The 26,099-nt window shown below is 41.2% G+C and overlaps 1 protein-coding gene across 11 annotated transcripts in view; it reads right to left on the reverse strand.

Annotated features, from left to right (window-relative positions):
• Positions 1 to 3,969: 3,969 nt before the first annotated feature.
• Positions 3,970 to 26,099, reverse strand: part of LOC6729655 (low-density lipoprotein receptor) — a 33,082-nt gene continuing 10,952 nt past the window's right edge. For 2 of the 11 annotated variants that reach the window (XM_016174678.3, XM_016174676.3), the window contains exons 4-12: positions 19,599 to 19,718; positions 15,901 to 16,023; positions 15,170 to 15,396; positions 11,556 to 12,953; positions 11,079 to 11,277; positions 10,723 to 10,827; positions 6,248 to 6,384; positions 6,030 to 6,176; positions 3,970 to 4,746 (exon numbers count right to left, since the gene is read on the reverse strand). In XM_016174678.3, the coding sequence (XP_016036308.1) occupies positions 4,705 to 4,746; positions 6,030 to 6,176; positions 6,248 to 6,384; positions 10,723 to 10,827; positions 11,079 to 11,277; positions 11,556 to 12,953; positions 15,170 to 15,396; positions 15,901 to 16,023; positions 19,599 to 19,718 (2,498 nt within the window). In that variant the 3' untranslated portion in view covers positions 3,970 to 4,704. Of the gene's footprint in view, positions 4,747 to 5,725; positions 6,177 to 6,247; positions 6,385 to 10,722; positions 10,828 to 11,078; positions 11,278 to 11,555; positions 12,954 to 15,169; positions 15,397 to 15,900; positions 16,024 to 19,299; positions 19,420 to 19,598; positions 19,719 to 24,171; positions 24,398 to 25,781; positions 25,950 to 26,099 lie in introns of those variants that run through there. The other 9 variants (XM_016174682.3, XM_016174681.3, XM_016174679.3 and 6 more) reach the window with 9 other exon arrangements.

A 26,099-nucleotide genomic window follows, 5' to 3' on the forward strand; every position in this document is an offset into this window, starting at 1 on the left:
GAGAGACGCGCAGAAATTAAATGAAATTAAGTTGTGGTCGACGAAAGCATATTATATAAAATACAAAATGGAATAAATTAAAAGGATTTGCTTTATGCAGTTGCTTGAATTCCCTTTTTTGGTAATATTAAAAAAAAAAAAAAACAGAAAAACAGAAATTTTTAACCCAAATTTATATATTCAGCTTTGTCAAATCAGCACATAATTATAACGTTTTTCCCGCGTTTTAAACAAATTGCAGTTCATTAATTAATATAAATTGCAATTTACATGGTCGCAGTTGCTTGCTTCCACACATTTACTCGTTTTTTTTTTTGCCCCATAATAACTTTTTCTACATTGCGATGCAGCATCAATTTTCATGTTCCCTGCAGCGCGCGGCAACCTTTGCGCGAAAGTAATTTTACCCGGGACAAGGTCAGGGAAGAAAATCGCACAACTTTTTCCAGGGCAGCGAATAAAAAAGTGAAATTTAAGCCACACACGCAGAGCAGAAGACAGACGACAGTTTTGCGCCAAGGCCAAAGGACTCGGGATTCGAGTGTGTGCCACATGCACTCCCGCCCCCACACACACACACAAATAAACACTGAGTCACACACAGTGTTAAGTCAGCTGCCGCCATTTTGTAGCCATTTTATCATGGCAAACAAAAGCGGCTTACAGCCTCCCGTTGTCCTTCTGTTGCCTCCTGTTCTAAGTTTTTCCTTTTTTCGATTTATTTTCGACTTGAAGTTGATGAATTTTATTCATGTTCAACGACCGTCTGAAAAGTTGTTTGGGTAAAACTCGCATGCAATGGAATTCGTCACTTGATTAGCTGAGTTTCTCGCACGGCAATTAGGCAAATTGTCTGTCTCCATTTTAAACTCCCATATGCTTATCGACTTTGCCTTTGATTAGGCGCCCCCCTGAAAGGTGAAAACGTAGGGCTCTCAGGCGTAATTACATTAACAATTCCGAAAACATGCCCCCGAAAAACCCCGACTCGTCGGCCAATGTCACTCACAGCTGGGCATTCAATGTGGCACGAAACGTATCCATTATTCAGGACGTGGTGCAAACAACTCGACCGACAAGCCAACAACGTCCTGCTGCGTGTAAGACGCACTGGCTACAGTGGTGCATTCTGCTCCACCTCATCATCCTCCTCCTGGAAAGCACGCCTGCAGCACCCAGTGCAGCACCACCCACATTCCATGGCATACGCACAGCATATTTGGCTTGTGAACTTGCCTACTAACCTTGTGTGCATGTGCCATGCAATTGGCCCCAGGATAACCTGGCAATAATAACAACAACGACAGCATCGTCAACAGCAGCAACAACAACTGCAAGGATGTGCAAACATGGCGAGGTCCTTTCGGCTGCAATGGATTCGCTGGGCTGGTGGCCAGTGGAGTTGGCCTGTAATTAAAGTTCCCCCGCTTGCCACTCTCGATAACCAAATGGCGACACAGGTACAGTCGCTGCAAGAGCAGTATATCGCAGATCCTTATTTGCTTAAAGTGGAGCACCTATAGTCTTGAGTTGTAATTACTTTGTTGTATTAAGTAAACTCAAGACCATGTGGGCTCCTTCTGTACAATTTTAAACCCATATCTGTTCAAAAACCTTTGTTGCCATGAAAACCGCGAGCTGGGCTTTCATAAAAGAACCATTTTAGACGACAATTTCACATCTCATTCGAACGTGAAACTCAATTGCATTTCCAGTTTCATTTGACAAAGGACACAAGCCCAAGAGGCAGTCAAAAAAGGAAAAAAAGGAATAAAAGGACAAAAATGAAACCGGGAGGGAAAGTTATCGTTGGATGCGCATCGCTAACAAAGTACAGTGGCGTCGCCGTGACCAATGACAGCCATGTTTCCTGCATCAGGAGTTGCACAAAGTTGTCGCTCAGTTGCACTCCACCCCCGCATTCCACTCCATATGCACATCCTCATCCACATCCCTTCGAGCCACACACAATTCTGGCCACGTTTCCTCGTTCTATTTCTTTTGCCCAACTGCCGAGGCTCATTGGCTTTTCGAAAATACACGCAGCGAAATGCAACACAAGTTTAAAGTCTTCCAAGTATACAAAATAAACGGACACTATTCATTTTTCACAGTGCACGACTTTGAGCGGGTTGTGTGGGTTTTTGTTTGGTGGCCGCCTGCGGCTGGCAAAACGACAAAATGTATGCTATGTTCCGGCTGAATTGCAGATTTTCATCCTTTGGCACCCTGCGCCCCCAAGCACACACACTCGTACACACCGAGTCGCTTATTCCGAGCGCCTTTATGTGCAAAAGGGGGGATCCACACCCACCCAAAGCACCCCACCTCGTTGATTTCACTTTGCTGGGGCAAATGGGGAGCTGCGCGACGCCAAGGAACAGTGTTTTGCCATTTGGTTTTGGTCGCATACTGCTAATGGAAAGCAGCATGGATACCACCTGGCCCATTGGATCTGGGATTATCCGAGTCGTTTTGCGACATACTTTCGGGATCATATCTAAATTGAAAAAGTTATCGGTGCCGTGTGTCAAATGTGTCGCCGTCGCCATCGCCATCGCTGTCGCCTTTTATTTACATTTTATTTTCATGGCAAACGTGAGCCGTGCAGCACGTTAATCGATTCAAATCGATGCGACTGCCGAAATCCGCTCACAATATGCCGACATTTCGCTGACAGCCGCCTGTCCGGCAGGCAATAAACAAAAATAATGTCGTCCTGCTTGTGAGGGCGCTACATAAATTATAACATTAAGGACACCCCGAGAGGCATAAAACTCTTATTTATTCGCCGGAAATCGCTGCGTCGCACTTTACCCACACCGATAATTCCCAGCCATAAATTAGGCAAACAAAAGTTGGAGCCTGTTAAATACATATATATATAACATAGAGGGGGCTCGATAAGCTGACTTTGGGATCAAATTAAAACCTGTCCTTGCACAGACTGGCGATTATCCTGGCCAAAAAGCAACCAAAAACCGCCCATTGATGACTGTTCGATCTCGAACTTCGATCCTGACGTAGCTCATTACGTATTGATGCCCTCTCATGTGAAATAATTGCCGTAGTTGTCCATTAGCATTTAATAATTCATGGCTGCGTGCCCATGTGTGTGTGTGTGTTTGTGCTTGTGAGCCGGCAAAAGTCAAAACTGTGTGTTGGCATTGCGGCTATTAAGTTCGGGCAATCAGGCTCAATGTGTAAACACGATTGGCTTCACGGTTTTGGCTTGTATGATGTACGGGTATGCCTATCATCGTTGATAATGATAATTCAGTTAAACTAATCGAATGCCATTGATTGATAATCGTAGTCGGTTGATTTGTAACGTGCAGAAGTCACAGTATCTTGCTGCTTTTGAACTAAAAAGTAAAAACAGCGCATATTTCATGTTTTCAAATTCCATTTTATTTCTATTAATAAACTTTAATTTAAAATATTCTATATAATTCATTTTTTTTTACTAGCGTAAACTGCTTTATTCAAATTTTCACACATACCATTTATAGTTAGCTAATATTTTGTTTCAAAAAAGCATTAAAGCAAATACTTTTCATGCCTAAAATAAAATACATATTACAGGAACCAAAAATTGCCAATACACATTAAAATTGTTTGTTGCTGTGTAGAACTCGTAAATAAGTTAAAATGATTGAAAGCTTGTTTATACACTAAATAAATGAGAAGGATAGTAAAATCACTACGAATAAGATGATTTAATGCAGGTTTAATGCTTTTAAACTGATCACAGCAAATTGTTTTGAATACCCAAGAAGGAAAAACGGAGCAACGTATGTAGGTGATAAAATTTCAAGTACTCTAAAAATCTTAATTTTCTTTATAAATTTTGTCTAAATATTTTAGATTTTTTCCATTTATATATTTACAGTGGGGTTTTGTTCAAATATTTTGCTATAAAGTAATCCAACTTGGTGCTAAAAACTTTACTTTCAAGATAATAACTGCTTTTATTAATTCCTTGATAACAAAAAATATACTATACCTAATCACAATAATTGTTAGGTCTATAAACAGTTTTAGTTTAGCTATTATCCCTATTTTTTTCGATTTCACAAAATGTTTCTTTTGGTACCAAAACTTCAACGAAATGTCTTAACTTTTTACAATTGATTTCATGGACGTGAAAGGAAAGTTGGACTTCTGGCTCTGAATCCTGGCTCGTTCCTTCTCTGAGTTCTTCTGGGCTTCTGTGTGTATATGTGTGTTCGTGTATTGTGTGTGTGTGTGAGAGAGTGTACGTGTGGGTGAAAGGATATGCGTTGATGTCTGTGTGCGTGTGCGTGGGTGCGACGTTAGTTGATGTCAAAACGTTGCGCCTAGAAAAGTTTTACGTTGTTATTAGTTTATGGGTGTGTGCGTGTGTGTATGTGTGCGTGTGTTTAGTGTTGTTACATTTAAATTAAATTTTAAACTAGGCAACAAATTGAATTTGTTGAGTATTTTCAATTTCCCCATGCTGATGTCGTTCTTGTCTTTTCTATTTTCTTTTTGGCATTCTTCTATTCTTACTGCTACACATAAGTTTCATATTCTTTGCATTTCTCACATAAAACTTGCACTCAATAGTTTAGTTTGAGGGCCTTGGTCCAACAAGGAATTACTATTAGGAGATGCTTTGTGGGGATGCTCGCGGTCAGCCGGCCAAAATTAGCAGGATATGCAGTTGACATGGTCTTTGGCCTAAACACATTCGGTGCCAGGTTGGAAGAGGGGGTTGTTGGCCTAAACGGGGTTAAAAGAGAATATTTAGTTAGTAAAGTTTAAATATTGAGTGTGTATCAAACAAGTATAATAAAAACAGGTGGGAAAAAAAAATAATATCAAATAAATCGTATTCTCTTACAGAAAAATCTATAAAAAATTAAGCAATATAAATCTATCAGCAAATGTTGTTGATAGTACTTAAAAAACAAAGATAATCTCCGCTTATCAAAAATAAATCAAAATAATCCTATTAGTTAGATTAAACAAATTTTTTTATAAACTTTTTGCCACATGATAATCACTACTAAATGGCAATAAAAAAGAGATTTACCCCGAACACTTTAATTATAAACCTTAATGAAAACAGCCGACCGCTAAGCTTGTGGCTTGTGAATTTGCAGCCACCAAAATTGCTTGCTTATATGCAAAATTTGATGATATTTATTGGTTGCCAGGCGCACGGAAAATCTCTCTTAATGCCATTTTGTTTAATTTTGCGTAATTATTGTTATGCATTGTTGTCGGTTTCCGCTCGGATTTGTCTTATTTTTTATTTATTTATTAATTAACCGCTTTAATTAAAATTGGCAACGAAGCAGCTGCAAAAATGCGTCAAGGTGGAAAAAACGCTAATTTAATTGAAACATTTTAGTAAAATGTGCTGCCAAAGTGAGTCGCTTTATATTTTAGTTGGGCAGCTGTCGGGCTGTGGGACATTTTGACGCTCCACTGACGCCATTTAATTGGCCTTTTAGTTAATTGGCCAATTGATATGCATATTTTGATTGCATTTGCAGCTCTGCAATTAGCGAGACCCACGGGCGGTAAATTCAAAGAGCACGCATTTCAAAGCGGGCGCTGCCACGTTCAAATCGATGGTAAATTAAATTAAATTAAAGGCCAATAAAATGATAATTAAATTACGCACACGAGACAATAATTATGTAAAACAATACGGCAATAATGTTCTAATATGGATTTTGTGACCACAACTTACCGTTTTTATTAATATCTAAATTGGGACTGCGGTTTCGTTTCACTCGCGGCATTTCAGATTAAAGTAATTGAAAAAATGAATTCGGTTAAAATTGGAAAACTTGGCTACGACATTCACAACAATTTGGGGACTTATGCCTAACCTTATTTGCATCAACTTAACACTAGGTACAACTATGATACGACCACTTAAGCCACCTATGTACAACATTAACTTAGCAACTAGCTGCCTAGAACACTTCCTAGAATCTGACATAGCTAAAATCGTTAGGATTCGTGGCCATCGGTGGGGCCGACCCGCTTACCTCCTCATCCGGGGCAGTGGCGAACATGTGAGGCGTCACATTCTTCTCCAGACTGAAGTGGTCCTCCGTGGTCTTGTGGTAGACGGGGTTCTCGAAGTTCATCGAGTTCACGGCGCGCGTGCAGCGTCGGTATACGACAAAGATGACCTGTTATGTTTTAAAAAATATTAAACATTAGTATACACCATTATAATTTGATTGTAATTATTTAAACTTACGCTTGCTACCAAAGCTGTGCCCGCTAAACTGGCTATCACATTCAAGGCTATGCCGACGTAATTATTTTCTGATTTGGCATCAGATTTGTGGACCTGGTTAGTTGTGTCTGTGCGGTTGCTTTCAGTTTTTGTTCCAACTATAAGCAAAGAAAATGTAATCAAAAGTCAAATAATTAGAAAATGCGAGCTAAAAACATATAGAAGCAGACATAAACCAGCATGTACGTATTAGATTATTTCAAAGATTTTACGTTGTCTAACAGTCTGAATACGTGTGCAGAAAATGAAACCATTACCACCAATTAATGATGAAAATTTGAACTTCCGCGAACATTTCACAATTTCCAATATCAAAGGCACTCTCGCAAAATATTAATAAAATATGCCTCCCGCAGCTCTTCAGCTTTTACCCATAATTTGATAATTCCTATGGCCAAATATAATTAAAATGTTGTCTTTTTGTGAGTTTGCGGGGCAATAGGAAAAGCAGGAGAGCTTTTGTCGACGACGACTACATCCCGTGGCGAATGTTTCCGCTTTCGGGGTTTCCCTGGTTTTGCTGTCAGCTGCTGTACGCTTTTATTCGGCGCCTTTTGCCTTTTGCTATTCGCTGTTGTCCTGGCAGGAAGTTGTAGGATTTTTCCGCTGTCATCATAATTCGTTTTCACATTTTTCCGTTTAGAATTTGTTCAACAGCAGAAAAAAGCGCACAAAGTTAAGCGCAAGAGGCGCGCGCGTTCGTCTGGCAAAGGATATGCGTCGCTTTTTAAGAGGGTCCCCAAGTTCTTCCCATCCCCACCACCACCCACCAGCCGTATAAGTCCCACTGCTCCTCCAAGGATACCCACTTCTGCTGTTGATATTAATTTCTGCTCTACGAGTGTCCGTCCACAAGGAGGACTTTTTGATTCGCTCAAGAGCGTGTGGCAACGAATTATCATTAAAAGTTGATAGCGGGGCAACAGCTGTGCGGCATCGATTCGTGGCGAATTTCGGCGTAGGCGCGTTAAGAAGCTGCAAATTTATTTTCGTGGCATTAACAGACAGTCAAATGGCAGGGCAAACATCTGAAAAGTTGCACGTTGCTCTGGCATATTAATTGCACGATTTTCTTTCGGTTTAAGTGTGTGGTTGTTTATCTCTTCCGAGGCGAAGACGCCATGAAATTTCCAACAGCTGTTGCTTTATAATTTTTTTTAAAACTTTTTCAGGCTTCTTAATAATTTTTTTTGCAATGCCTTGAGCTATGTTCGTAGTAGGAGCAATTGTGCTTTGTTATTACTAAAATATCAATTAATTCAAATGAAATATAAAATTTATGAATTTTTTTGGGAACATTCCTAATTTACTCAGCTCAAATAGAACTCTTATTTGAATTTATATTTTGAAAAGAAATGTAGTATAAAACTCGTATTCCCCAATGGTTTGACCTATTTCAAAGAGATTAATTTATTTCTCTACCGCAAAAGTGCTTCACAAAATTTCCATTTTCTCTTCGCCATATACCATCCACTTCTCTAACGACTGGTTTAATGCTTGCCTATAAATGTCACATATGATTGCGCACTTCTAATCTATACAAAATGCAATTTCCGTGGTTCACACACACATACACACACGTACGCACACCGACCTGAAAACATGCAGATGTATAAGAGTGAGTTATGCCTCATCGCCCATTTGTATAATCCCACACATGTGCTCTCATATTTATTTCGAAACTCCAACTCAGGATAACGCATAGCAGGTGCTCGGAAGCCCCGGAACACCCGGAACACCCGGAAAACCCGGAACCCCTAGATCCCGCGACACCGGAAGTGCTATAAAAAGTACGACAAAATGGCTGCCGTGCCACCGTTTTCACTCCCAAATGAAATAAAAACGCATAAAATATGTTCCGTCACCTGTTTTGGGTATCCGAGAGGGGTTGTAAACAGATTAGATAGACCAAATAAAAAAAGTTTCAAAGTTTTGAACAGAAACACAAAAAAAAAAAGCAGCCGGAAAAGTCAAAAATGGTGTGGCAAATAAACAAAATGGCGGCTTTCCTGTTAGTATTCGACCCCAATTGTTGTCTTCAGTTCGGAGGCAATATGCAGTAAAGTTAGAGGCGGACAATAACAATTTGCCCGCCCGGACTGACCGAGGTGCAGGCAAATGAAAGTCATAAAATGCTGCAAGGAGCAGCAGCTGTTCACCCAGTTTCCCTCGCTTTCACCCGATTTTCCCGCCGTGATGTGGCTGGCTATTAAAAACGCAGTCGTTACTTCGACGGCTCAAAGTTTATGGTTACTGGGGGGCTCTGTCCATCTGGATTTCACCCTGGCATTTCGCTGCCCTGCTCTGTGCGTATATATGTCTCTCTTGGACTCTGGGGTATTTGCGAAACTTTGCCTGCGCTTAATTAAGCAATTTGAAGTGGGCAAAGATGGCCATAGAGAAAGTAGCACAAGCCGCTAATTGAAATTGCAGTTATGCCGGACTGGACCATCTAATTGAAATAGTCCCTAACTAGTTTATAGTTATTTACTGACCCGCGCTTCTCGGCAAACTTTGCTTAAGCCCTCTTTGTCGCCATTCTTTGGCCGCAAATGTGTTGCAGATTTTTTCATCTGCTGCCAGCAGAAGAAGAGCCCAGATTCCTCGACCTTCAACCGCGTCTTGGCCCATCGGCAAGGACCGCCACTATGACTTCTTCAAATTGGCGTAATTAGGCGCAATTGTGTGGGCTTCTTGCTAAGCTCTTCCAGGAAACTTGATTTCACCCCGTAGGCATGACAACGTTTTAAAGCTCCCGGAAGTTTGGCCACTTTTCACTTCTAAGCCGGCAGGAAAACGAAAGAGGATAACGACTGGCAACGGGTGAGATTAAAAATGGAGCTCAGAATATAGGGGATTTGTTTCATTTCGTTTGTGGGCAACTAATTTGCTATTCTAATTGCATAAGAAGTTTCTCTTTTCTACCAAATTGATTGCCGCAAAAGCTCCTTAATAAAATATTTCGAAAAATAACAAGAACGCATATTTGTTCTCGTTAAAAATTCAAGTATCTTTTCGATGCCCAAGGAACCAGAGCAAATACCCTTTATTGGCCTTATTTGTTGCCCGAAAAATAGGGAAAAAAATCTGGTTGCTATGGCAAAATATCTTATTTCGTGCCGCTAGGGCTCGTTTTTAAAATTCGAGGACTGTACAATTTCGCATTCGCCAATGATCAAAGTGCGTCTGCTAAATGTGGGATTATTAAAAATAATGATACGGCATTTAGAAGAGAAGCGGACCCCATCATTCTAATCCAAGTCAATAGCAACAACACTGGACACCCACATTGGCATTGGAATGACGAAGTGAAATGGACTGTGCGGTGGGACATATTTTAAGGGATAAACCGCAGGCTAGATGGGTTGTAACTCACTTTTGCCACACGGCCAACGAAAACATTTCTGCCCAATGTCGACAGTTCGAGGTGTTGACAGTGCCAATTTGCTGGCAGGATCAAAATCGCTATGAGGATGATGATGATGGCGACGGGGATGACGATGATGAGGATGATGAAGGGGATGAGGCTGATAGCAGTGGGGTTGACGAATTTCTGGTTAAACTATTTGCCATGCTCCATATCAATCCGCATGCGTTGGTGTTTCGCTTGCTTTTGCTTATGTACAATTTAATTTCATGGCGATTTGTTGACGACTGCCGCTGAAATGCTGCCATGCTCCTACTGCCCTGCTGCCGTTGCGGTTGTCAGTCGTTCATCATTCGGTTCCGTTCCGTTCCGTTCCCATCCGAATCCATGTCATGTCTGTCAGGGAGCAGTTCGCAAATTGCACGGAGAAATTCGCCCGGATCCGGGTCTGCTTCTGGTCCTGGGACTCCCAGAGTCCCGGGCTCGGGCAAGTGCTATGCTGGATTTAAGTCGGCGGAGGGAATCGGTCGGTGGGAATCTGGGTGGTCCTGTTGCCATTAAACATGTCACCAATGCTTCCCTTTTGTGGTTTTTGCACTGTGTGTGAGCCCGATATTTATGTTTTACGCTCCGCATTTTGCATGAGTATTGGGGTTAAAGTTCGTGTGTGAAAATGTGTGTGTGTTGGCGTGTGCATTTTGAGTGATTACGTCGATATCATTGATGTTGATTTATGATGATGACGATGGCTGTATATACACGTAAGTGTTGCTCGAAAAATTGTCGCAGAAAATGTCAAATGAAATTAAAACATGGAAGAACACAGGTAAAATTTATGCTCACAGGGACATAAAAGCATGTGAGTAAATGAGACAGAGAAGATTAGATAAAACCGACACCAATTTCTATCCCTTTTGAAAACGCAGGATTCGTAAATTTCAATAATATAAATATAGTTAATTACTATATTTATTAATTTATTTTTATATTTACGTTATTGGAATTTTCCCATGCCCTACTTAACCCTAATAAACCACCACCATAAGTTTCGTACAAAAGTGTCTCATACCCGGCGTTTCACTGTACCCATCTTGAGGTAGTTTTGTGGTTGAGTTGGACGACTGTTCGATTGTCCGGTGCATCGGTGCAGTGGGACGCACAGTTGGGATACGCACTACAAACAAAGGGTTATTTCATAGGTAAAATGAAATCCGAAAAGGTGGAAATGCAATTCAATGAAAAGCGCAGTGCAGATGGCCACTTAAAAGGCCGCAACCGCAGCGGGAAAGCGTTCTGCATCTCCACGCATCGGTTTTTCACCGTTGGCCAGATGAACCGCAAAGCGGTGCCATCGCGGCGGAATGTTCAAATGCAATTACGAAATCCGCCGTAAAATTCCCAAAGGACACAGTGAAATCTACTTACGATCTTCGACGCACATTAGCCCGTCGGGCATCAGTTTCAGGCCCGTCGGACAGGCGCAGGATATGCGAGGACTCCGCTCGTTAATCCTGGGAGCTGGCAGGCAGAGATGGGAGCAGTGGCCATTCACCGACTGGCAGTGATTCACGCCATCCGGTTGGCGATACGGATGGTACACGTGCACCACCATGGGGTGTTCCAACTAGAAATAGAAATGGTACAATTTTTTTTTTTATAAAATAAGTTTTTTTTATCTATATGTTATTTTAAATTGAAATTTCATTGTTCTTGGAATTCACCACAATTCCCAACTGACGACTTTGATACCATATAATCAGACATATGTACTTAAGGTCTCATTCCTCCGAATATGTAAAAGGAAGTGTGCTATCATCGCAGGCAGTTATGATGATAACTCAAAACTTGCAAAAATCCCATATATGTAATCTTAAAAAGAAACAATTCAGGAAATACACTTACCATATGCGTCGCCGTGACGGGCTCCACATCCATTCCATTGAACTTGTTGGCCTTGAAGACGGCCTGTTTGTCCCAGTCGGTCCAGTAGACGTAGTCCTCGAATGTGGTGATCGAGAAGGGATGTCGCAGGTACTCACTGGAGTAGAGAACTTGCTGTCTTTGCGAGCCATCGTAGTTCGACGACGAGATGGTGTTCAACTTGCCATCCACCCAGTATAGGCGTTTTTGAACCAGGTCCAATGTGATGCCATTTGGCCACTTAACGTCGTAGGTGATGATGGCAGTGCGGTGGGAGCCATCCATACCCGCCCTTTCGATACGCGGAGAGGCACCCCAGTCGGACCAGTACATCCAGCCCTCGATGGGATCCAAAGCAATAGAACGCGGAATGTCAAGGGAGTCCTTTATCAGGACCTTGCCCATGCTGCCCTCGAAGTTGGTGAGTTCGATGGTGCACTTATGAGTGTCCGTAAAGTAGACATGGTTATAGATCCAATCGACAGCCAGGCCATCCGAGGTCACCGAGGACTTTGTCAGCACCACCGTTCTATCGTTACCCTCATCAATGGGCGCCTTGTAGATACTCTGGGTGGCCACATCGCTCCAGAAGATCATACCCGTGCGGAACACGAAGTCCAATGCTGTGGCTGCCTTTGTGCTATTCACTATGGACGTCATTTCCGGTCGATCCAGTGCAATCTTTCGGATATCATGCCGCCTGGCCAGAAGTAGCGAGGCATGTCCTTCGCTGGCCTTACACCTGGTGTGATTCTTCAGGAGTCTCATGTAGCCCGCCTCGCACTCGCACTTGAAGGCTCCAATCTCGTTGACGCACACCTGGGAGCAAATGCCAGGAGTCTCGCACTCATCGATGTCCACACAGGTATGTTGATCGGCGGCCAGTTTGTAGCCATCTTGGCACTCGCAGCGGTAACCCACCTCCAGATTCACACACTGGTGCATACAGCCGCCATTCTTCGAGGAGCACTCGTTGATGCCACACTTTCCGGCCGGCTCATCCTCGCCATTCGGGCAGTCCTTCCTGCGGTTGCAGACCTTGGCATTCGGGATGCACAGACCGCCGCCGCAGTCGAACTCAGTGGTGGCATTGCAAGTCCTTGGCGTCGCACTGATGGCGCACATAATTTCATCACTGCCATCCGCACAGTCCCTCTTCCCGTTGCAGGTCAGATGGCCGGCAATGCAGCTGTGATCGTTGCATTGGAACTGATCCGGACGACAGGACACTTTTACGCAGTTGGACTGCGACTCGTCCTCGCCATCGGGACAATCTGCCTCGCCATCGCAAACCCACGATTTGTGCAGGCAGGTGATTCTATCCGAGCACTGGAACTCTCCCGCTTGACAGAAGTTCAATAGACTGACGGTGCAGTTTTGCTAAAAGTGAATGATTGTATAGATAAAATGAGTACTTTTAAAATTTAGCTTGCTTAAAAGTCAGAGCTTAATGCTTAAGTTTTTCACAAGGTCGTCCCTTAAAAGATGAATCTCTACCCGTGGCGAGGATAAAGGAAGTTAACTTTACTGCTGCTACAACAGTTTGCTTTTCTTGTTAAGTGCCAACCAAATATTCAGGCAGCTAAGCCCGGTTCACAAACACACTCTCGCACACGCAAAGCCCTTATGCACCAGCACGCACACATACACACGAGAGCATACGTACCAGAGAACTGCAAGGGTGGCATTTTTTACCACTCGACTCACACCCAACAATTTTGTGTGCGGGTGCTACCCGCCACGCACATCGCGGGTACTTACAAACACACAGTATACATCTGCACATGTAGACAAGACACCCCGTTGTGCCCGCACCCAAATCAATACGGTGACCTGCGTCGCGGGTGCCGATCATACTCGGCACCCATAACGGAGGGTAGAGAAGACAAACAGTCAGAAAAAGACAAATGCCTAAAAAGGGATGAGTGACAAAAGCACTTGTGGGTTTACCGTTAAACACATGGGTGTTTCCAAAAATACTCGGGTGTTTCGAAAAATACTCGGGTAATAGTCTCTATCAGTCTATCTACTCTTGTAGATAGTCGAGTCACAGACAAGATGCGTAACTCCATACGTTTTACACTCCATACGTTTATACACTATTCTTTCGGCGTGGCTCTAGACTTTGTCGAATACTTTGTAAAATATGCCCTTCATCTTATTATTATATTTTATTATAATTATATTTATTATATTATATTTTATTATATTATATATTATAAATATATATATATATGTAATTTAATTATTATATATATATATATATTATATTATATATTATTATATATTATATATATTATTAGCGTTTTTATTATTTAAATGTAAATTATAGTAAAAATAATAGTAATAGTAATAATGCTAATAGCCAAATCTATGTACATAATGTCACAAAATTCATTTCAAAAATGAATTTATGTAAGAATATTCGTCATTAGAGTATTCAGCTAGCGACTTGTGAAAAATTATTAAGGCAATGATTCGAAACGGGTGGCACCCGACATGAGCACGAAATTTTTCTTGGGTATTCCCTTTTACCCTTCATTTCTTATACCCGTCGCGCTTCCACCCATACAAATTTCAGGCGTACAAAAAATGACCTGCGGCCGATCGTTGACTGTGCGTCCACTCACCCATACGGCTCTTGCGCAGCAGGCCTCGGGTGGTTTTTTTACTCGTAACAAAAACACAACGTTGGTAAAACACCCGAATATTTTCTGTTGCCGCAAGTAGGGTGTCAAAAAAGACGGGGTGCCTAGAGACCGAGTGTTTATCGGGTGGACGTAGAGTGCCAGTGGCGGGCTGCAGTTCTCTGATAGAGGTCCCTGTGGCCATTGCCTGCATTTTTTGTACTGCATACTTTTAGGAGATGCCAGAAAGCATTTTCCACATTCTATACGCTTTGTGAAGAGGAGTACTTGTGTGTAAATAGCCCGTTTATTTTTACGAATTTAATTAATCGGATTTTTAAAGGTGAAATTTTTAAGTTGGTTTTTATATTGTGTGTCGATCACGTGTGATGTTTCTGTGATGCAAGATAATAAACATTTTAACAATTATTTTTTGTTGGCAATCAAACAGTTTAAGTATTTTAATACGATTTTTTGCTTTAAAGAATTATTACAAAATATTTTCTGAGTAAATTCGTAAAAGAGTATTTTTTGCGATCTGTTCGGATAGTTTCTGCACTGTTTTTATTGCTGTTCGGAGCCATGCAATTTCGGGCACCACCCTACGGACAACAAAAGCCATGCGTCATACATATAAATGTTTATGGGAAACAGTTGCCGACATGGTCCTCGTCGTCGTTGCCAGTTTTGAATAATGCTCGCGTCTTGCATAATTTATGCTTCCTAGCTCGCTCCATATAAATACATATTTATATGCGAGGGCTGTTAAACAACTTGCCATTTGTCTGTGTGCATGTGTGTGTGTGTATGTGGTTTGATAATGTGCTCATATCAATTTTCATTGCAAGTTGAAGGTAGGAAAAAATATTTCCGGGCTTTACACGGCGACAAAATATATATATCTTGCAAAGCAAACGGTTTCTTCGTTTCCCCTTGTTATTAACTTGTGTGTTATTTTAGTTAACTTACCATCTCATCTTCCCCATTTCTGCAGTCAGAATCTCCATCGCAAACCCATAGATTGGAAATGCACTGTCCATTTTTGCACTCGAAGGAGTTGGATCCGCATTTCGGCTTCTCCCCACAGTTCTTCTCATCCGATCCGTCACCACAATCGTCGTCATCGTCGCACTTGAAGCGATTCTGGATGCAACGTCCATTGCCGCATGTAAACTCGTCGGAGCGACATGTCCTATCTGCCAGAGTACATTGATTATGATTAGCTTAATTCCACTATGGGTTATCGGCGGGAGGATTTGTTGATTGTGATTAGTGTGAGCATAAATGGGATGAGGAAAAGCTTAAACAACAAAGACCACGTCTTTGAGGCTTGGGAAAAGCCAACACCATTACAAAAATTGCCAACAAACAAAGAAAGCATATAGAGAAGGCCGAGATGTGAAAGTGACAACAACAGAAACAGCGCACACACAGAAAACCAAAGTGTTTCCCCTTTGTGTGTGCGTAAATATTTGTACATTATTGCATACGAGCTTCACCATGGCACAACACAAGTCGCAGGGACATGTGTTCATGGCACAGTCAAGTGCAGGGAATAGTGCACTACAGTATCTAAGAATAAATAGCAACCAACACCAAAGGGAAGCAGTAAAAAATCTACGATAATTTCAGTTATTGCGGCAACCAACACCAAGCAAAGCAGGTAACAGAAAGCTAGTAAATATTCGTTTATGGCTTACTGCACTGCGCCTCATCGCTTCCATCGCGACAATCTTTGTTCTGATCGCACATCCAGGACAAGGGAATGCACTCGCCCTCGCCCGACTTGCAGGCAAACTCCTCGGGCGAACACGTGTGGCTTCCTAAAAAGATCAAGATCATGGAAATACGTAATATAAAGATACATCGAGAGGCAATAGTGTGCTTTGTTCATACGTAAGTAATTCCTAGAAAAAGAAAAGATTGGATCTTGAAAAATCCTTTTTGTTTTATTATAAATATAAAACATTTGCAAATATCACCCATAACGGGTAAAAAACGTAATAAAATCCTAAGCACCTTCTTCAAGGCTATAATCATAAAGGGTCCCGGAAAAAACCCACTAACTGCCTAGCTAATGGGACTTGGTCTTGATGAGATAGGAAACGCTCCTTAAAGGCAAGCGAGGGATGTCCTGTAATTAAGTTTATAAGCAGCTGCCGTATGAGAGGGGGTGGGGCAGCAACCGTTCTCCAAGTGATAAACATAGTTGTCATGCCAACACACACACACACCCATTGGCACAACCAACAACCATTCGGGGGCTAAACAGTTGGCATTTTATCTAGGCAGTAATTAAGACATTATCAGCCAACACTCCATAAAGTTAAAACGCACACATGCGTATGCATTAAAGCAATTATCGCACACACTCACACTCGGAAAGTTCCATTGAAGTTATCCTTGCCAAAGGAACGGACATTAAACAAAGCTGACAACACACCCACACAGACAAATAGACTCACAGACACGCACACACACTGGCGCATTAAAACGCTTGTGTTTAACCCTTAATGCGTATTAGTATGCCAGTTCTTGGCGCCTCGCTTTTGTGCTTTCTTTCGCTTTCTTTCTCCGTTTCATTGCCTACTACACGGTCCTTTGTTTTACGCCGTGTGTGTGTGTGGGAGTGATTTTCCCTGATATGATTATGTACATACATCGCCGCGGTGACTCTCTCTGTGTGTGTGCGTGTTAGCAATAAAATCTTATGGTTGAGCCACGCATTTGAATATGCTTTTTGGCATTTTGTCTACCTCCGCCTTCCTTTCCTCTCCTCTGTTTTCCATCCTTCCTTCATTCCGTCTATTTGTTTACCGTTTACACGTGCACAGCGTACGGCGGAAATTTCTGACATCGTTGCAAATAAATTAATTTATTATTATTCTCTTCTTGGTATTCGCCATTTTTGGCGGTTGCTTAGCATGTACAACGGGTCGTATGCGTGATATGCCTGTAATTGGAATTTACTGTGACCAGCTTACAGAAATTATTCGTCGTTCGTCTGCTGAATATTTACTGAAATTGCTAGGATGCCTCGGAAATATTTAACACAATTTTTGTAATATATTTTTATACTTTGCTCTTTTATAAATAAATAAAATTACTCCTTTTCAACACCAAAATTGCTATTTAAAGTCAAAGTTCAAAGCAATTTCTCTAGTAAATTTAAACAATTCATTTGTCTATGTATAAGCTACACCTATATTTTAATGAGTTTCATAAATGTCCTTTAAATCTATAGCAGCAGTTCTAGCTTTATTTTATAATTGCTCCATTGGGTGTCCAGTGAATTACATTTCAGGGAATATGGTTTCCTCACATTGGATAAGTTGACTTGCTCTTACATTTTTCATAATTAAATGGCAGCTCGCTCCAGCATTAAAATCATTTTCTGTTAAGCATCGTTCATATTCAGTTGAAAATACTTTTCGATTATTTCGTTTGCCCCGCACACCATGCACCACCTGATATAAATTCAATTATCCAATATCATTTCGCCGACCATAATTTATGGCTTCATTAAATTCTCCATCGCTGGCGAGGAAAATATTCGCCTGGGGTCCTTCCATATAACTATATGTATGTGTATATATACATAAAACTTTCCATTTTATCCATTCGAAGGTAACTACTTGGCTGAATGGACGTTTCATTCTCGTGTGTCCATAGGGACACAGCTTCCATCTCGGCTTCGGCTTTTGTGAGTCCTGGCAGAATCAATTTGCTATCGTGGGGTCACAGTCAATGGACCGCCGAGGATGCTCGGCTCTGGCTCTCCTTCCTCAGAGCACACACATCCTGGCAGAACTTTGGCATTGTATTCAATAGCATTTTCTTGTTATCTGACGCCAAAACCCATATACTTGCAATTTGATTTTAATTTTATTTAAAATGCTTTTTAGACCATGTACAAGACATGTCCTGGTCGAGTGCAGTGGCCACGCCCCCCGTCGCCGCCCCCAACTCTCGGGCACTTGAAAGCCAATGAAGCTTAATGCTTTTGTGGAGCAGTTTGCGTTTTGTTTATTATTCAGCTATCCCCCCTTGGTCCCATTGTGAGATGGCCAGCCGAGCTTTTCCCATAATGGTAAACAAAGATATGAAGAGTCCAAGTGGAGTGTTAAATGGAATTAAATAAACGGGGCGGGCACCATAACTGAAAATACTTTTATACGGAGAAATCCGCAGCAGTGAGCTGAACTTTTTTGTACCCAAAAAACCAAGTTAAATTAAGATTCACAAGGGTAACTGGGTAAGAGCGAAAATGTCAACAAGGTTTGATGACAATTTTAAAGCACATAAAAGTCATAAAAAGGCGAACATATCCATTCACATGAGCAGACGTTCACAGTTGTGAACAGCAAAATATACACAAGTTATACTTTAATTTAAAATGTTGTTATAAGGATCAAAAATTATACTACCACATTTACTTGTTAAAATATGAATGGAAATACGCCAAATGTTAAATTCATTTTAAAGCCCTAGTATTTTGCCAACCAGTGTACTTCCTGGTAGCCGACCACTGAGCCACGACTCCCCGCGTATAAACCACAGGCTCAATTTGGCGCTGCGTTCGGCTTTTGATTACCGGTTTTTATTTTCATCAAGGATAACATCATAAAAATCGCATCATTTTTTCAATTACAGCGCTGAAATTCCGTCCGACATAAAAACATTTTCCCTGGTCTCCTTCGCCGGGCACTCTCTCTCTCTTTATATAGTTGGAAAATTGTGTCACAGACAATAAACCACTAAACAAGTTACTCGACAGCAAGAAAAATGCGAGGAATAAAGCGAGTGAAAAGCGGAAACTACGCCCAAAAAGGAAAAGTGAGCCTAATGCATAAATACAAATTAGTTCCGCCGATGGTCACGTCGCGATATTGTCCACAAGAAGTGACATTAATTTATGTCCTGGTCAGTCCCTGGCAAGTCATAAAGTCCTCCCGAGATCTCAGAGGCCTGCAAAGGTCTTCCATCCATTTAAATTTCGATTAAGTGACTCTGCTTTTTCGCTCGTTTTAGTGATGGACAAATCCTCCAGTTAGTATGCAAATGTGAGATGGAATAATTCATTCTTTTTTTTAGCTTACTGCCACATTCCAATTCGTCGGATCCGTCGCGACAGTCCTGGTCGCCATCGCACATGAATTCCCGGTGTATACACTGCTCACCATTTTTACACATCAACATCAAGGAGGAACAAAGGCCCCCTGTGCACATTAGCATATTTTGGGTAATTAGGAATTTAAAATAAAAATACTTTTAAACTATTAAATCAATTTAAACTTTGATTCCTTTCGGTTAGCCACACTAGCACGATTCAATTACGTTTCAATCGCATATAGTCAGATATCTACTGTTTATATTAAAGATAATGACCGACACTTACGGCACTGGGACGTCGATTCGTCGGTTCCATCGGCGCAGTCGTTCTCCCGATCGCAGACCCATCTTCGCGGAATGCACTTTCCGTTGCCACAGCGGAATTGTTCCTGGCTGCAAGTTGATTCTGCAAGGGTAAATGTTCGAAATCAATTTTACATAACTGCCGAAGATAATGGTTTCGATAGAATATTTCCCCCCATTCCCATAACTATATATAAATGTGTATCTAAACGTACGTATATATATGCACACATTTATGCAGAGCATGGCTTTCAAACTTTTAATGCTCGAATGGTTAAGTGTGTCAAAAATAAATGTGATTTTTATGTTCCTGCGGCTTCCGCATCAGCTTTTGTTTTATGCTTTAGTGGAAATAGTTTTTCTGTCATTTTATGCTTACTTTATTTTATGACTTTGCTCGCTTAGATGCTTCTTTTAAAGGGCTAAAGGATATTCATATTATTTCAGGATGCTACGCTGCAAGGAAAACAATTTGTTTGGCTGGCTGAGTGATGGTAATGCAATTAAGAGATAAAAGGAAATTCCTGATCACGTTAGCTTTGCCTTGTTAACCAATTGACAGGGGAATGTGATGAATGCTACTGTTTGAGGAGGTTATCTATTTCTCAGCAGCCGTAAAATGGCAATTAGGGCAGCCAAAATTTGAATAACATTTTATATAATTAGCTTATATCTATGCAAAGCTTCAAACACGTAGTCTTCGAATTTTTAAATGCAATTTATGTAGAATGTTTTCAGTAATGTAAAATCTTTCCCTAGTGTTTCCTTTACTTTGCACCTTTTGCGAGCTTCTACAAGAGTGCAGACAATTTGGCGCTTAATTCAAACGAATTCCTCTGAATGACATCTGCATTCGGTTTGACATGACTTTAAGGGGATCCTTGGCTCCTCCGCCGGGTGAAGTTTTACCCCCACACGGCCGGGAGTCGTTTGCCATAAACTTAAGCGCAACTTTTGTGGCAATCCCAAACTCCGACACAAGCTCCGGTAGTTCCCGGTAGCCCCAAACCGAAAGCCCCACCCGGAGTGGAAGCCAAAACCCAGGGGACTCAGTCATACAGCCGCCGCAGTGCGAAAAATGCGCATCACGTTTTGCGTTTTGCGTTTGGGGATCCGGGAAAACGGGCGAAACTGGGAAAACTGGGAAATGGAAACAGTGAGCTGGAATGGCGAAAACGTTCTGGGGCGTATTTACCTAGACAGCGGCATTTAGCGCCCAAAAAAGAACATTAAAACGGTTTTGGTCGGGGGATTAGTTTCCCGGGGTCTGGTGTGGGATATAGTCTGCTTTCGGTTTGATTTAGTCTGGGCTTAATGAGCTAACGCATCAACGGGAATCAAAGGGAATGATTAAGTATTTATACTCGAATTGTGGCCTGGTGTAGTGTTAATTCAAGTGCCTTTTCGATTTTTGTACAAGTCTGTTATGCTAAAAGTAAATATCTGAATGATTTATTTATGAAACCATAAATAGTCTGTCAACGCCAGAATATTACACACAGAATTAAGGACATTATTCTGAGCTAATGCACAAATAGACATTTTTCACAAGCAATTTGTTTTGCTTTGTTACACGGTGAGAAAATTGATGATAAAAAAAATAAAAAAAAATAAACCTAGTACATAAGGTTATTGATTTATTAAAGATTTGTATATACAAAACAAGGATGCAAATAAATCGTAAGGCACCTAAATCGTTATTTTATGCTTTCCACATGTTTGGAATAGTCATTTTTTATGCCTGAATACCATATTCACAAATTTTCGCTGTTGACCTTTGGCCAAAAGTTTGCTGGATTATATATGTATGTATGTTGGATATAAGTTGAATTATACATATATCTAAATAAATGTATGCATTTTTTGTTCCCGTGCCTAAAAGCACTTTTCGCAGCTGCTTTGCCACTTGCCACCCAGATGCAAACTTCATTATTTACAGTCTGCCGCGTCGCGACAACGTGGAGCAAAAGGTATGGGATATTCGGGGTGTTACAAGTGGGCGGGAAAGTGTGGTGTTACTGCCAGACAGGCTCTTAATTCCCTTTAGCATGGGTGTACGCGGGAAACCGACACCCCCACTGCAGATTGTGCAATTCATTTAAAGTCCTTTTGCCGAGGGGAGAAAATCTGACGACACGTCGTGCGATAATGAATGGCACACCTGGTGGCGTCTATTTGAATGCTCGCCAATATTTATTAAACTCCAGCGCGGGGGGCTATCACAAATTGAGGTTCCCAACTGGCGACAACAAAAGTGACAAAGTCAGCCGACTTAAGCCAAAGCAAATACATCGAAAACTTTCCATACAGACACCGAGAACTAACCTCGACAAAGTTTGGTAACAATGCAGGTCCTTCTCCTCCTCCTCCAGGACAACAGTCCCCAAGCTCATTTACAGGCCAAAAGCTTAGTGCTAGAAAAGTTGCCTTGTACTTGGGAAGTGTCCACGGGAAATGGGGGAAAAGTTTTTGCGGTCATTCATCGATTTGGCGCATTAAAAGTTTTCTGATATTTGCCGTTTTCCAATATCCTTTTGAGTGCCCTTTGTTCAAATATATTTTGTAAAATTACAGCATGAATTAAGTTGGCTAAACTTAAACACTTTTCAAATCTAATATTCACTTTCATAGAAAAACAAAGGCACAGCCGCACAGACAGAAATATAACATGGAATTACTTTTATTGATTCTTGGGTTCCGTGGCAAAAAGATGTCCTAATGAAGTTTGTCTGTCTGGCAGAGCATAAATTGAATTGTCCGATTCATTTAAACGGCGGAAGGCAAGCGAAAACAAAAAGTATACGAGAAATGCGAAAGTGAATTTCACTTTTCCCCAAACTCCACCTGACCCTCATCTCTTACTGCCCATTCTACGCCTGTCTCGTCTCAATAAATAAATGAAAAATTTGTGCCACAGTTAGGGGGATTTTCCTTTTTCACTGTTTACAATTGTTTTCCCCATCCGGTTTTTTATTTATTTATTTTCGGCCTTTGTTTAGAGAAGTATCTGCTTCCGCACACAGCGGGTTGTGTCGTAAAAAAAGGCTCGCCGCTCCTTGTTTATGGCACCTTTTTCCACTTTATTGAAGTTGTACTCCGCCTCAAGTATTTCAATAAAAAAAAGAAGGAGCAGGCAAATGGGGCAGCTAAGGGTTTGTTTTTTGGTCTGGTGTACATGAGACAATGTCGGCATCATAAATCATTCCCGGAACCGACGCGAGTCGCTCTAATGAGGCAAAGTTTTATGTTACATATGGCTTGGCAACTGTTGCCAAATTTTGGACAGTGTAATCGCACTTTAAATGTTTGCCCATTTATATGTTAAATAAACTTGTTCCTGGAAGCGACGCAAACAAATTGATTCGCGGAATGGATGAAGAAGAATAGATGGCCCTGTGAAGTATTCGAAAAGTAATTCCCATTTCTGTGAATTCCTGGCCAACTTAGGATACAGCCAATTCGATGGATTGCTGCGCTTAAAAATGTGCGGAATACATAATTTATGGCTTTCCGGAAACGACACGGATTGGGGAGCAAGGAACAAGGCCAAGGATATGTGACTGAAGTTATCTAAGGACCGCACTCGGCGCACAGAAAATACACATATATATAGAGGATTCAGCTCCTGCTTCGTCACATATTTTTTTCGATTTTTCTCCTTGGATGGGTGGCAGGCTTATCAGCTGTCTGCTTTTTTCAAATGTGCTGCATGAATATTTATGCCCTCGATATCGAGCACTAGCATACCCATGACCAATATGTATGGCATCCAGCAGCACATGGTATAAAAGCTGTTTAAAAGTCGGGTAGCGTCTACGGCGTCTTTCGTCCTTTGTCTCTGGCTGTTTACGCGGCGTATGGGTAATGCGGTGTATGCTGGCAACACGGCGTATGAGCAACGCCAACGGATCGGGGCACTTAGCGCTCCTCCAATGTCTTCGATCAGCTCTGTTGTTAATGGCCATCCCCCGTTTAGTTGCCTATAAGTTATTTATTTATTTACTGCCTCCTAAGACATTATTTTTTGTCATCTCTGTGGAATTGCCATTGATTTTCGTCCACCTACTGTGCCACGCCCATGCATAAGGGATAACACCCACTCAGCGATTACGTTGCACAGACAATAACAGTAAATTGAAATTCACTTGAAACGGTTAATGGGTCCGGGCCTTGATAGCGAAAAACTTGGACCGAGCACTTCCCGATTGGCCATTTTCCTGTTTCATGGGGATTTACATCATTAAGATAATGGACAAGTGACATTTACTGTACTACAATACTTGGAAGAATGTCAATGTATACTTGGATGTGGTAGGCTTATCGTTTTTAAAAATGTTTCATTATTATAAAGAAGCTTAGGAATATGGAGCTATGCGAGAGTCGATTGATTGAGGCGTATTGTTTGAAAAACAAGATTTCCCTTTGTTCTTTATAGATCCTTTAGATAGATTAAATAACAGTAAGCGAAAACCAGCGTATTCCCTATTTTAATCTGGTTGCTAATCTGATTTGCGGGAATTATCGTTCCACAACCATAACAGATTTCCCCATCATACCCAATCCGACGACTCTGGAGGCGTGGTGCGGCACTAATCCGGCGATGAGCAGCAGAAAGGAGCAGCCCAGGATGTGGCGTATTGGTCCCATGTTGGTTCTTTGGAGGCTCTACTGTACACTGCACGGCGGTGTGATAATGTTCTTGCCTAAGTGCTCCGCTGAATTATTAAATTAAATTACTGTTTATTCGGGTTTGTCGTCGCGCGAATGTTTGCACTGGGCTCGCTGTTGCAAACGTGTAATCATAATTATTTTAAATGGCAGTCAAGTGGTCTGCCAGCAAAAATGGCAGCCGGAAACATCATCACAGCATCAGAATGGCCAACAGCAGTGGCAGTAACTCAAAAGTAGGCAACTGTTTTCCGCTCACAAATAATATGCGAATTTATTCTGGCGAAAATGTCATTTTAATTGGTTTCATATTCAACGAAGTTGATTCACTAAAGTTTTTCCTCTCAAGCGTGGAAACTGAATTTATTTACTGTTTTTATCAATGATATTGCTTTAAAATATTTGTAAATATTGTGTGCAATTCCAATGGTTAATTGTTTGGTTTATAACTATTTTAATAGATTGCGGTTGATTCGTAAGTTTGTATGCTATTTTAAAAACAGCTACTTTGTTTACTTGTTTAGTCACGCAATTTAAAGATGAATAGTTGAATTTTATGAAAGTGTGTTAAATGTTGCACTAAATATATTTACTTTATGTAGTTAAATGTTTTCACATGGTAAAGTTCTTAATTATGCTTTATGCAGCCCCCTTTTTGTTTTTCCAGCATTCACGTATTTAACGCTATAATTAAGCCACTTTTTTCTTGCCTGCTTGTCATATTTTTGTTGAATTATTATTAATGCGGTTGCGTTTGCAGAACTTCACATAATCCTCGCATGAAGCAATTTATTTTTTTGATTTTAAGGGGAGTTGAGTTAAGCCGAGTTGAGTGTTTACATTTAATAGCAATTTTGCAACTTTGACATGCCGACAGGAATTATGACGCTCACAAATGCTCACACAACTGGGAATTCGAAATGAAAATTAATAAATATTAAAACCAATTATAACAGATTAAAGTGCGGTTAATGTGTGAAGATTAATTATTATTAAACTGGACTGCAATTCAAGATTCCTCTACAGTTGAAAGTGTTTGCATTCGGATTCGGTGTCAAGTTCATGCAATGCAATTCAAAACAAAGGCCAAATCTTGGCTGAATCTCAACAGAATTATGCCAGAACCTGAAGAGCGTCTGTAAGAGATTCTACCAAAAAGAGAGGGCCAGTTGGCTAAATGAAAATGTAATAAAAAGTGGCGCGCAGAAGCGTGAAAAAAAAACACAAAAAACGGAAATGGAAAACACACGCACACACACAGAGAGAGTTATCCTGCGGAAAAGCTTGCGTTTTGGGGGAAAAGCTGCTGTTGCTTTGAGCGCTGCTGCCTTTTGATGTTACCGCCAAAGAGACGCCAGCAAACTGTTTTCAATCTGTCTGCCAGCGTTTGTCGGCACAATTTGGCCTTGCCATTGATTTTTGCTGGGCGACAACTGCTGTTTATTTAAAATAATTTATGTTGTTCATATGTATTTATTTTCCTAAAATATTTAATTACAATCACTCTGTGCTTGAAGGATTTTGCACTTTATTTTTTTATATGCCTCTCGCCTTGTCTTTTACGAAACAGATTTTATTTTTGCCGCCACGGAGTCCTGAAATCTCAGTTATCCTGGCCGGAGAGCACACACGTCCGTTTCTTTGCAGAGCTCGAAGCAAACTGAGTCGCGTTTGGTCCTCGTCGGATGCGGAACAGATGTAGTGGCATCCAGTATTCCGCAGACTCCGGGACAGAAGCTTGCACTCGAATTGATAAGAGTTCCGCTCAAAGCTTCCACTCACAAATAACTCGCACTCAAATGAGTGAGTTTAGGAC

Source organism: Drosophila simulans, chromosome 3R (genome assembly GCF_016746395.2).
Source record: "Drosophila simulans strain w501 chromosome 3R, Prin_Dsim_3.1, whole genome shotgun sequence".
Classification (NCBI taxonomy): Eukaryota; Metazoa; Arthropoda; class Insecta; order Diptera; family Drosophilidae; genus Drosophila; species Drosophila simulans.